The sequence below is a fragment of the Dasypus novemcinctus genome, chromosome 14, assembly GCF_030445035.2.
Source record: "Dasypus novemcinctus isolate mDasNov1 chromosome 14, mDasNov1.1.hap2, whole genome shotgun sequence".
In the NCBI taxonomy this organism is placed as follows: domain Eukaryota; kingdom Metazoa; phylum Chordata; class Mammalia; order Cingulata; family Dasypodidae; genus Dasypus; species Dasypus novemcinctus.
This window is the reverse complement of record NC_080686.1, coordinates 21,387,468-21,400,145: the sequence shown is the minus strand read 5'-3', so window position 1 is coordinate 21,400,145 and position 12,678 is coordinate 21,387,468. Positions and strand designations below refer to the sequence as shown.

Genomic DNA, 12,678 nt, shown 5'->3' with positions numbered 1-12,678 from the left:
AGGCAATTGTGTGGAATCCGCGTACAACAGCCCTTCACCAACACACCACACCGTGGTGGAACATTTGTTACAGACTGAGATAATGACGTCAGACTTAAATAGACTTTTTTTTTCAAAGTATCTTTAGTTATGTTCTAGTTAGTGAAGATGAAACAGTGATTAGATGGTACTATCGGACTATTTCTTAATGGCCTTATTTTTCATTTTCAATTCTAAAAAAAAATAATAATTAGACCAAAACACCAAATACAAAAGTCGAGGCTGCAGACCTCTCTAAAGAACAATGTGCTCGTTCATTTCATAGGGTCCTGTTATAATTCTGTTGACAAGGTTAACCATTTCTTTATCGGAAGTAAAATGTTGGGCTTTAATTAAAATATTCCTGAGGAAATAGAATTTCTCACATCCTGAACCTCACACGTGGGTCCTGGGCTCAGCAAACCACCGTCAGCTTAGGAACCATCAAGTGACCTCTGCTACCGATTTTGGCCGATGTTCGGTCTTGAGGCAGGATTGGCATCTGCCGCCTCTGACTCATGCTAAGGCCACTTTGCAGGCCTGGTCTGTCCGTTTTTGAGCTCCACATTACAAAATGTCATCCAGGCCTGCTGCAAGATGGGAGATGGGGGAAATTCAAAATAGTTGTATCCAGGAAAGTGACATTTCAACTTACACAGTAAGTGATGGAAAAATATTTTGTTGGGGACGCACCATTTCAGAAGATGGCCGAAAAACAGACTCTCACGCCTCGAAGGAACTGAGTGGATGGCAGCGGGTGACCATGTGGATTCACTGCTCATCTTTCGTTTCGACTCTGGCTCCTCCTGTCTTTTTAACTTAGCACACGCGCAGGGCATCTCTCAGCGCTTTTGCTCAATTTAGGATGCTCTTTTTTTTGCTTTTATTTTCAAGATGATTCCTTCTCAAAAATGAAAACCTTTTGTTAACTCAAATGCATGGCAGGACATTTTTACCTTTTCAGAATGAGGTGTTCACAGATCCGTGTCACCCGGTGTTTTCGCAGGAAAGCACATGACCAGAGCAAGCAGTCCGAGGCCACTGGGGGTTCCCATTCTGTGCCGAAAACCGTCCCTGGCTTCTAGCATCAGTTCCTGAGACCTACAATATATGTCTTCAGGGTTCCAGATTTTAAAATAGCGATGAACCTGCAAACTGCATTACTGCTCCTTTGATTTGTTTAGTGAAGAGAGTTTGTCATCTTTTAATGCTGCCCCTTGCCTTTACACTTAGGATGCAACATATGCCAGGATTTGAAAGCACTGTCTTGTTAACTACCCATCACAGAAAGAGAAATGCTTCTTTACTTATATCTGGTTTCCCTGGGAACCTTAATCACGAATACCTTCCAAACCCAACTACCTCCACTCCCAAAGTAACCCAGATAAATCTTTTCATATGCTCTTTGTAGCATGTAAAGTTTTCCTAATGTTAATCTTCTTATCTAGCCTATTGCCACACGTCTTAAAAATCTGTTTCAGTAGAATGGTTGCTTCCTCTAGACTATAAGAAACCAGAATCTATGGGGGATATATATTATATTATATAATTTGATGTGTATGTGTGAGTGTGTAATTATCATTCCGGATTGTACTTCTCTGAAAACAAAAGCAGATGCACTTTCTAATTTAAGACTCTTGTTGTTACAGGTCTATAAAAAGAAAACCGAGGCTGCAAAGAAAGAGTACCTGAAGCAGCTAGCAGCCTACAGAGCCAGCCTTGTATCCAAGGTAACATGCGATTGTCTGGTATTGTGATGGAGTGTGGCCAGCTAGGTGCAGGCTTTGATGGTAATTTAAAAGCATAAAAGAGCACCTTAGCATTTCTGCTCAATCTTCTTTGTTGAAAAAGAAAAAGAAAACCCTAAAGGAAGCTATATGTTATGGAAATGTTTGCTCATACCTCCAAGACCAGAGCAGATTCTTTCCAGCTCTTTGACGAAATACCGTCCACCTGTGGATTATTGGTTTTCTGGCTTAGTCTCGGCACAGCCTTAAACTTGCGCCAACTTTCTGTTCCTCCATAGCCTACTCTTCCATGGCCTGTTCGCCCGTCCAGTTGGCCTTGGCTGAGGAAATACCAACTATCTTGACTTGAATATCATTAGGAGCAAAACCTGCCAGGAAAAAAGAAAAGAAAATCGCCTCATTTTATTTGAAAAGAAAAATGCCATTTAAAATTGATTTTATAGTTTAGAATATCCTAAATACTAGACCTCTTTTGGTTGTTGTTAATACTCATGAGTTGATTCTGTTTGGTGTCAGGTTATTAAGGACACATTTCCCTTTTTAGAATTCTCAGGGAGGTAACGTCGGCGAGACAGGCTAATCTCTATGTACCAGCACCGTGGCATCTCAAGACCAAGGCTGGCTGTTGCTTTACTCAGTGTGGCTTGGGGTTCTGGACTTCATTCCATTCACGCTAAAAAAAAGAAATGCTTTATTATTTTAGGTGCAAATTTCTGTTCCCATTCTAAGAACTCTCAGGCAGAATTATATAGATTAATTTTTTATTGGGGTGTGGGCAGCTGCGGGCCTCCGGGAGGGTCGATGCGGATGGCCGGGTGAGCTCTCCGGACGGGGGCTGCCCCACGGTCAAAGGAGAGGAGGGGGGTCGGCAGGAAGCCATTGGGCCCTCGCTCTCTCTGCTCAGGCACGGGGGACGCGCGGTGCAAGCAAAAACACCACGGAGACGAGGTCTGGGCACAAGTCTGCTTTATAGTAGAAGGGGACATGGTTTTATAGGGTCTAGGGATACGTAAAGGGACTTGATTGGTGCCGGCGGGTGCTGTTGCTTGCGTAGACGGTTACTGGACAGTAGGCGGTTACTGGACAGTAGGCGGTTACTGGACAGTAGGCGGTTACTGGACAGTAAGCTGGCTAAGGGGTTAGGAGCAAGGGAGGGGAAGGGGAAAGTGTGGGCTGTCTAGATAACGGCTAGGCGGAAGACGGAGAAGGAGAGAAGGAGGGGCAGCGCCGGCTGCCAATACTGGGCGGGAAGGAGACGGGGACATTGGGGAAAATATGTATTAAATATGGTGCTACAGAGAAGAAAAGAGTACAAAATACTAAATGTATAAGAAATGTCAGGAAACTATTGGTCTAACCCAAATTTATGGCCAATTCCGAGGTATAGCATGGTAGGAAAATTGATTATTTATGATTTGACCTGAATATTTCTACTCCTTTGTATTATATCATGATGGATCTCTCACTTTCTAATTTAGTTGTTTCCTTTTGAAGCTATTTAATTTTCTGCTGATACAAGCTCACATTTCTGTTATATTTATAGACATCATAGCAAATGTGTAAAATTACGGCAAAAAATAAAAGCAAAAAATAGTAGATCCCTGCAGCCATTGGATTCAGTAGTCATGGTGCTATTGTTACAGATTAATATGTTCAAAGTAAAAGAATTTTTTCAAACGAATTTCCTTTATTTCATCCAAGGTAAGTTTCTTATAGAGCATTTTAAGTAGAGTTTTAGTGCAAGCATTTTACATACAAGATAATCAATGCATAGAATCTCAATCCCAGTGCAAAGCACTCTGGGTAATATGCATATTGCCAGAATGCTAGAACACTTACTAAACGTTTACTTTTTGAACAAGCATCCTCAGATTTGCTCTCAGCTGCAACTTTTCTTACTGTTCTGTCCTAGAGTTGCAATCCTTGGTACGTGGCAATATGTATAAATGTTGTGAATTGCCTTCCCTACGTTTTAAAAAGCCAAGCACTTTTTTACAGCTTATTCTGACATTTTTCTTCTCTTTGGCAATAGGAATTTTGCTGGGGCTGTTGAATATCTATTTATGTATAACTATCCATTGTGTGTATACAAATTGAAGGAAAGTAACAAACACCCACTCACAGCTATAAAACAACCTCTGAAGCTCTAGGTGAATGGATATTTGCAGTATAACTTGGTAGGCATGTACAGAAAATTCAGCAGCCTACCCTCCCATGGCATACAATAAAATATATAAAATATATTTTTTTCACTTGAAACTAGGGCAAGGAAAAAAAATAATGATTCATATTTATAAATACCTTTTTTCTATTTTATATTTTACTGTGCTATAAATTATCATCCTATTCTGAAAGATCAAATATACAAAATGCTGTCTGATAATAATAGTTAACAATTCCCGCGAGCCACAATGAGCCAGCCAGACCACTTTATTTCCCATTCACTCATTCCCAGATCCATTCAGCAGATTTTCCTTGGTTTCTGGTCCATGCCAGGTACTGTGCCAGGCTCAAAGCATATGGAGAAGAACAAGGTAGATGCACTGTGTGTACCTAAGGCGCTTTCTCTTTAGTCAGGTGCCAGTAATAAAACCATAAACTAATACTTGATCGGGATCTTTGAGACTAGAAGAGTCCTGAAAGCAAGCAAGCAAGGAATCTGATGGGAAGTCCAGAAAGGCCTCTTTGAAGAGGTGGCATTGGAGGTGAGACCCCAAGGAAGCCAAGAGGGCCTGGAGTTCAAGCAAAGGCTCTAGGGAGCAACAAATGTCTCATTTGAGTTGAGAGCAATTCAGTGTGGCTGGAGGTTAGTGAATGGAGAGAGTGGTTGGAGACGAAGCTGAGTGGATGGGTAGGAGCCAAATCCTGAGGGCACATTGAAAGGGCCTGGGCTCTTCTCCATATGGTGGGAAATCCCTGAATGAGGTCGGTAGGGGATGGCATGATCCGATCCATGTTTTCAAAAGATCATTTTAGGGTGTGGTTGAGCTCCTGCCTCCCACACGGGAGGTCCTGGATTCCGTTTCTGGTGCCTTTTGAAAAAAACAAAGACATGCAACAAGCAAAACAAACAAAGAAAGCAACTCAGGGAAGCCAGTGTGGCTCGGTGGTTGAGCACTGGCTTCCCACATACAAGGTCCTGGGTTCAATCCCCGGCCCCAGTACCCCCCAAAAAATCATTTTATGCACGTGACTTCCCTTACTCCTCCTCTCTCTCCCTCAAAGTAGGCTTGACTGTCAATATCCCACTTAAGAGGCAAAATATCATACAGGTAACCAGTGCCAAAGCCCCAACTTTGCCTGCCCATGGGGCTGGGTCCTCCAGCGCTTTCAGTGTACAGCCTCAAAACACCCCCACACACACCCCAGAGTCAGTGGCACAGCATTGACATTCTCTCGTCTGCGCTGGTCAATGAAAAACTATTAGCCAGAGCCCCATATCTATTTTCCTAAATACTAGCTGGCCAACTTGGGTTTCCTCCTCCAGGGGTAGCTGCTTTGGGACCTCCTTTTCCATGCACTGCATTTCTTTCCCCCAAATAAGACTGTCTTCCTAGGCCAGAGAACATGCATGAGATCCCCTCTTGGAGAATTTGCAGTCACATTACAGCTGGCTGCTTCTCGCTGCTTTAACTCGTGGCCACGTTCTGCCTCCAGCCCGCGTCCAACGAGGCCCAGTCCACATCAGGCTCGGGGCGAGGGGCTGAGAACAGAGAGGCCTAGGTGAGATCCAGGGTACTTGACAGGTTTGAAGCTCCCCTCTAAAGATAGGCTTACAGAGCACATCAGAAATGGAAACAGCCAGTGAACATTTGACTCGGTGCTATGAAAATGAGTCACAGTATTTTAGCAGCACTCCTCCCCTTTAATTATAGCCTTTTCTTTTGAAGTTTAAATGTATGGCAGATCGTCTAATCCAGCGGGTTAGGGAGCATGCCTCCAGAGTTCAAAACAATTGGCATCTACCAACAGGAAGAAAGCTCAGATGAACATTTGTCCCCTTCAGACTTCAAAATGACCATGCCCATACATTTTTAGCAGGAGACTGAAATATTTCTGCAATAATAACACAAATGCAAATAGCATCCTGCCACTGAGGAGCTTCTGTGTGCCCATACAAGATTAGACACTGTACGGATAGTCCTAATCATCTCGGCCCTGCGAGTGTGGTTTGGCCCCATTTTTAGGCAGAAGAGATGAACTTGCCCAGATAAGGAGAGCCTGGTAGTGGCAGAGTGAGGATTCGAACCTTGAGCAGTCTTGTTCTGAATCTTCTCTCCTTCTCTACCCTTATCAAATATTTATATCTTTAGAGCCAGGACCTCTTATTTTCACCAATAAAATTACCTGCTGTACAAACACGTGTGATCGCAGGACACGTGACTAAATCAGAGCACAGAGTGTCGCAAACATGGTACAGGTCTGACCCCAGAAAAATCAATTTTGGTCTCTATAATTTAAAGGGGTACAGTGAAGAGATTTCAGAAGAAGTTGAAGGGATTTCCAATTTCATAAAAGCAACTGAAAGGTCAAAGGTCAGAAGGTAGTACCGAAGAAGGGTGGATTTGAAATTATAAAACCTTAAATACTTCAGGGACATTCAAATCCACGATGGACATTAGACATAGGACAGCGATTGTACGCACTCCCGTTTCTCTGACCATAAAGCAAGAAAAATGGGCACCATTTCAAACTAGAGGCCTTTCGTCTGAGCAGGGAGCAATCCCAAACTCTTGAATTGGTTGAGTGAACAATCTCTTTCTACAGAGAAATTTAAAAGCAGGAAGAAATGGTTTGTAAATAAGGGTTGGAGGAGATCCCAAAGTTATCTTCAACATCTGCAAATCTGTTCTTCCACGTGGAATCAAGGGAAAGAGCTTAAGGACCTCTAGAAGTACTGCCAGCCTAATCCTGGGGGAGCCCAGAGGGGCAGTAGAATCAACAGCTTCTGGTGAAAGATGGGCCTGGGTTCAGATTCCATGTTTTCTACTTACTAACTGCATATCTTCAGGACAGAAAAGTTAACTTAAATGTTCTAGGTCTCAGTTTAATTATCTGTTAAAAAGAGAAGATAATGAGACCTGCAGTATAGGGTTTCAATGAAGATAAAATAGAAACTCTACATGAATTACATAGTCCAAGATCCATATCACAGGAAGCACTTAATAAATGCCAGCAAGTATTATTTTTATTTTCAGTGTAATTGGTAGTGTGCAAGGGACTAGGAAATGTATATGTTTGAAAATTTAGCTGGACCTCATTTTTAATTTGTCTGCAAGAGTCTTTGATATAAAGAAAAATTTTTTAATTTAAAATGTCACTAAAATTAAGAAAAAGTTTGCTTAATTTTGTTTCATAGGTATACCCCTTTTATAAAGATAAGGTATGTTATTTTTAAAATTCATTTAGGGGAGCAGTTGTAGCTCAAGTGGTTGAGCACCAGCTTCCCAAGTATGAGGTCCTGGGATCAGTCCCCAGTATCTCCTAAAAACAAATAAACAAATAAACCAAGTCTCATTGGAGAGCAGCTATAACTCAGTGGCTGAGCACCTGCTCTGCATGTATGAGGTCCTGGGTTCAATCCCCAGTACCTCCCCCCAAAAAAGCATTTATCTACACAGGTTTCTTAATAGTTGGGTCTTTCTAGGCTCAGCAAAGAGCATCAAGAATATATGCCATTATGAATGCTTTGACTTCCCGGCCTAACCAGTTTTACATGGTATTTAAGGTCATTTTGGGTTGGGCTATCAAATAAAGCTTAAAGAAATGAAGTTTTTCCATAGACTCAGGATTCTTAGACATAAGTCTAAATTATTATGCTGAAACCAATGTATAACGTTAAAGCAAAGAACTACTTTCATTACCACATAGACCAGAATTTATATTCCCAAAACGAGTGTTGCATTCAAAGTACTTTTCTTGGGAGGCTACAACCTTACTTGATTATTGCTCCCAGAGTTCAAAATGGTTTTGAAACTTCTCATTTAGCTCTGCAGTCAGGAAAAGTTTATGAGCCACGCTAGAAAATCAATTTTGTTACATTGTTTTCACACCTCATTCTTTTCCCCAAACATCACCAAGATAGAGCCCACAGACTTGGCTTCAAGTGACTATTGGCTGTCTCCAAATATCAAATTCACCATCAAAAGACAAAGAGTTGTCTGAGGATATGTAAAACAGTGTTCCACCGGCTCTGAAGAGAATTCCAGTTAGGAAATTCCCAATATCCCAAATAAAAGCAACATTGTTGAAATAAGCATACAGCTTCTCCACAGTACCAGCTCACAAGGACACACCATTTAGATGAGCACATTCTGGTATGTTAAATAAAAGTAATTGAATTCATGTCTGTATAGTCACATGTCGAATATGGGATTTCATTTATAGCTTGTTCAAGGAGTAGTTCATGAATTGAGGTGGCAAAGAGAGAACACTAGAAGCCCTTTGTTTAATTTTTTAAATGTATAATACAGGACGATATTGAATTAAATTAAGAAAGTTCTTTATCACCAAGGCCCTTGGTAGAGACACTGAAGTTCAGTTCAATTAAAGGATAGCAGATCTGAAACAAATAAAAGGAGTGATTTTGCCCAATGTAGTAAATTTATAGAACTCACGCCATAGAGAGTTCTTGAGACAAATACTGAGTCTGAATTTGAAAATATGACTGTTAATATAAAATTTGCGGCTCTGTAAGCCCAGATAGTGATTTAAAGATAATAAAATCTCATGCTTCAGGGTGTAAGTTAATCATCTGCAAGGCCCAGGAAGGAGTTTCCTTCCAGAAGGAGCAATGCACAATTGAGTAGGTGCATAAATTCTGTTTAATTTCCAATGCATCAAGTATTGGTCAGTGCTGAAAACAAGAATCAAATTAGACGGACTATTAATTTAATTTGGCTCAGCAGCTTCTCTACTGTTGCTTCCACTGAGTTTTATGCCTTGTGTTTATACTTAGCTCTTTTAAGTAACAATTGCTTTGTCAATCTTTCGTTTTTATAATGAGTATTATCCCAGGATGGAAACATTTAGGTTCTACACTGTATTATCTTGGTCATATAAAGTAAATGGGATTGAGACTCTCTTGGAGAATCAAAAACTAGGTTCATAAGAAGTACCTTACTGTTTGTAGAGTTATAGCCTTTGCATATTTTGCATGTATCAAAAGAAGATTCTACTTACAAAACCCAAATGGTCTCTACTGCCTCACCCGGTCCCCCATGTTTCTTGTAGAAAACGCCTTTCAGAATCAGTGGTTCAAAAGCAAATAGGAAATAGAACATACTCAGAAGGTAACAGCAAGAACACAGTCCCCATGTGAAAATATCGGATTTGAAGTTTGATTTTCAGTCCCGCATACACTGGTAAAATTACTTTTGTTAAGTGTCCCACACCAGACACACACCACTAAATAAAAGCTGTTAATTAGTATGCATAAGAATATAGTTCTAAATTTCAAATGATAGGTATAGAGATCCTCATATACAATATATTTGATTTACAAAATTGCAGCCTTGTTTTCACAGTTTAATTGGAAGAAAATGACAGTGAGTGTATATTACATTTATGGTTTCTTCACATTTCCAGTTGATCAGATTAATTCATGGCAGTTTGCTATGGAAAATGAACTTATTCTACCTGACTTCCAAAACAATAAAGTAGCTCTGTAATTACTAGGTGGTCTATTCTATTAGTCTGATGCAGGATTACTCAGAGGTGAAGCTAACAGCAGGCCTTTTCCCCTCTGAAGTACATAAAGAGGCAAATTCTTGGAGTACAGGTGCCTGTTGCCTGCCACCCACTCAATACCCAATGGGGAATAAAGGTGAGGACACCTCATCCAGGAGAAAGCTGAGGGTGTCATTGCTCATCTCTTCAAGAAAAGTGTGGTTCAATCCAAGGTCCACAGAGAAAAGGTGGCATTGGAGTGGAGTGGGAAAAGTGGACATGGTGGCTGATATGGGTATGGGGAATGGCAGGAAGAGATGAGATGTGGAGGCACCTTTGGGACTTAGAGTTGCCCTGGATAGTGCTGCAGGGGCAATCACCGGACATTGTAAATCCTCCCAGGGCCCACTGGATGGAATGTGGGAGAGAATGGGCCATGATGTGGACCATTGACCATGAGGTGCAGAGATGCCCAGGGATGTACTTACCAAATCCAATGGATGTGTCATGATGATGGGAGTGAGTGTTGCTCGGGGGGGAGTGGTAGGGTGGGGGTGGTGGGGTTGAATGGGACCTCATATTGTTTTTTTAATGAAATATTTTTACAAAATCAATAAAAAATAAAAAAAAGAAAAGAAAAGAAAGAAAAGTGTGGTTCCTCCTGTGAGCAGAGTAGAGAGTGCGGCAGGTCATTTTGAGAGGCTGTGGGTTTTCAAAAGGCTTCACTTCCATCATTGCTTTGGGAGGGGACTGGGGTATTTGCCCGGGGATTGCAGCAGATCAACAGTGGCTGTGTGGAGTGCCCTTCAGGAATGGTGATTCGCTCATTTCACAAATGTGTGGACTCTGTGTACTTTCCACCATGCTGGATGGATGGGCTGCGGATACCATAAAAGAGATCCTTTCCTTGATGATTAAGCATCATCCTGGAAAAAAACCAGTACGCTAAATGTGTTTTGAAATAGTAACTTTTATTTTTTTTATTTTATTTTTTATTGACTTTGTAATAATATTACATTAAAAATATATATATATGAGGTCCCATTCAACCCCACCACCCCCACCCCACCTCTCCCCCCCCCAGCAACACTCCTTCCCATCATCATGACACATCCATTGCATTTGGCAAGTACATCTTTGGGCACCTCTGCACCTCATGGTCAATGGTCCACATCATGGCCCATACCCTCCCCCATTCCATCCAGTGGGCCCTGTGAGGATTTACAATGTCCAGTGATTGCCCCTGAAGCACCATCAGGGCAGCTCCATGTCCCAAAGATGTCTCCACCTCTCATCTCTTCCTGCCTTTCCCCATACCCATCAGCCATCATGTCCACTTTTCCCAATCCAATGTCACCTTTTCTATGTGGACATTAGATTGGTTGTGTCCATTGCACCTCTATATCAAGAGGAGGCTCAGATTCCACATGGATGCTGGATGCAATCCTCCCACTTTCAGTTGTAATCACTCTAGGCTCCATGGTGTGGTGGTTGTCCTTCTTCAACTCCATCTTAGCTGGGTGTGGTGAGTCCAATAAATCAGATTGTAGGTGCTGGAGTCTGTTGAGGCTCAGGACCTGGCTATCACATTGTCATTCCAGAGATTCAAATCCCCTAAATATATCTTAAACCCCAACACTAACTGCACCTCCAGCACATTAGCATGCAAGTCTTATGAAGAGAGCTCCCATCTGAGTCCAGATTCGTCACACATAAACATCAGTTCCAAAGAGGGGCCATCTGACCTGGTAGTTAACCCCATCGGCCTTGACCATAACTCCCATGGGTCTCTTTAGCCCTCAAAGGAACCAATACCTGGGGGTTGTATCTGCTTTATCTGTCTCTCAGACTCTGCTCAGTTGTGCATAAGGGCAATCCTTCTGACAGCCTCCAGACTCTTTTTTAGAGACTCGTAGCAATATAAACTCATTTCTCCTTTCCATTTCCCCCTTACATTAGGTCAAACAGCATTTTAAAGTCATGTTATTTTATGTAGACAGGGATATTCTGCTGATCCGCATTGAACCTTCCGTATAAGGTCATTTTCCAGTTGCATCATCAGTTGGTAGTTGATAGTGGTCCCTCGGTGCCAGGGAGGCTCATCCCCGGGTGTCATGTCCCACGCTGGGGGGAAGGCATTGCATTTACATGCTGAGTTTGGCTTCGAGACTGGCCACATTTGAGTAACATGAAGGCTGTCAGGAGGAAATTCCCAGGCACAATGCTGCTCTAGGCCTTGTTCTTATTTTAGGCTTATCAGCTCACAAGCATAGTCATTAGCATCAGGGGCTCACTGTTGAACCCTCACTCCCTCCTAGTCCCCGCCTCTGCACCTGGGAGACTGCCACTGCTCCCCTAGGGACCACGACAGAGCACCACTGGCCAGGAACCCAGTACCCCCCCTGCTGTGGTTATTAATTGTTGCCACTATGAGTATATCCAAACATTACCATGCACCCTGTACATATGTTCTGTACAGCTCCCTGTCAGCCATATATCCCCTGTCAATGGTATCCTATACCAGTATTCCTCCATTGCCATTGTTGAACCACTCTGTGATCCAGAACTCCCTGAAATTTGAAGCCCAATATAATGTCAGGGTCCCTTACTAGGAATGGCATATAGCGATAGGTTTAAAGGTTAGATAAAGAATACGTGTTGACTTGGAAAAAATTCTACATCCTATCTTTTTTTTTTTTCCCCCCTAATTATTGAGTTTCTCTTCACAGGAGCCCTAGACCACAGCAATGCATATATATAGTATACAGCACTCCCATACATCCACCACAAAACCTTTTCCCTTCCACAGCGATACTCTTACACCCTATTCACATCATATTTACTTAACGTGATGTACAGAGTCTGAGACAATAGCTTTCAAACAAGGTGACATCTGTGCTTACATTGTGGTGCATACTTTAGGATACACAGTTTTTTACATTCTTAGTTATCCTATGTTTTACATTATGGTTTACATTATCAGTCTGTCATCTCCTATATGTTATGGTGTAATATTACATGTTTTATATCCATCCTTGTGTACTCTCACGAAACTCCTCTCTTACCCCCCATTTACCTTGGTTCCACACATTTGACGTCCATTTTCCCTTCCACCTTGGTGCCCACAGTGACAGCCAACCTCCTTTTCCCGAGGAGCCACTTCCAGATATAGATGGAATAGTGTTCAGGGTCTAACTTGCTCAACTGCCCCAATGCCCTGGGAGCCACCCTTTCTCTCAAGGGA

At 42.1% G+C, this 12,678-nt stretch overlaps 1 protein-coding gene across 2 annotated transcripts in view; it reads left to right on the top strand.

The window, feature by feature from the left end:
• The window catches only part of TOX (thymocyte selection associated high mobility group box), a 342,324-nt gene that overhangs the window by 315,367 nt on the left and 14,279 nt on the right, over positions 1-12,678 (top strand). For both annotated transcript variants that reach the window (XM_004484333.5, XM_004484334.5), the window contains one exon: positions 1,668-1,748. In XM_004484333.5, coding sequence (XP_004484390.1) covers positions 1,668-1,748 — 81 coding nt within the window. The remainder of the gene's footprint in view (positions 1-1,667; positions 1,749-12,678) is intronic.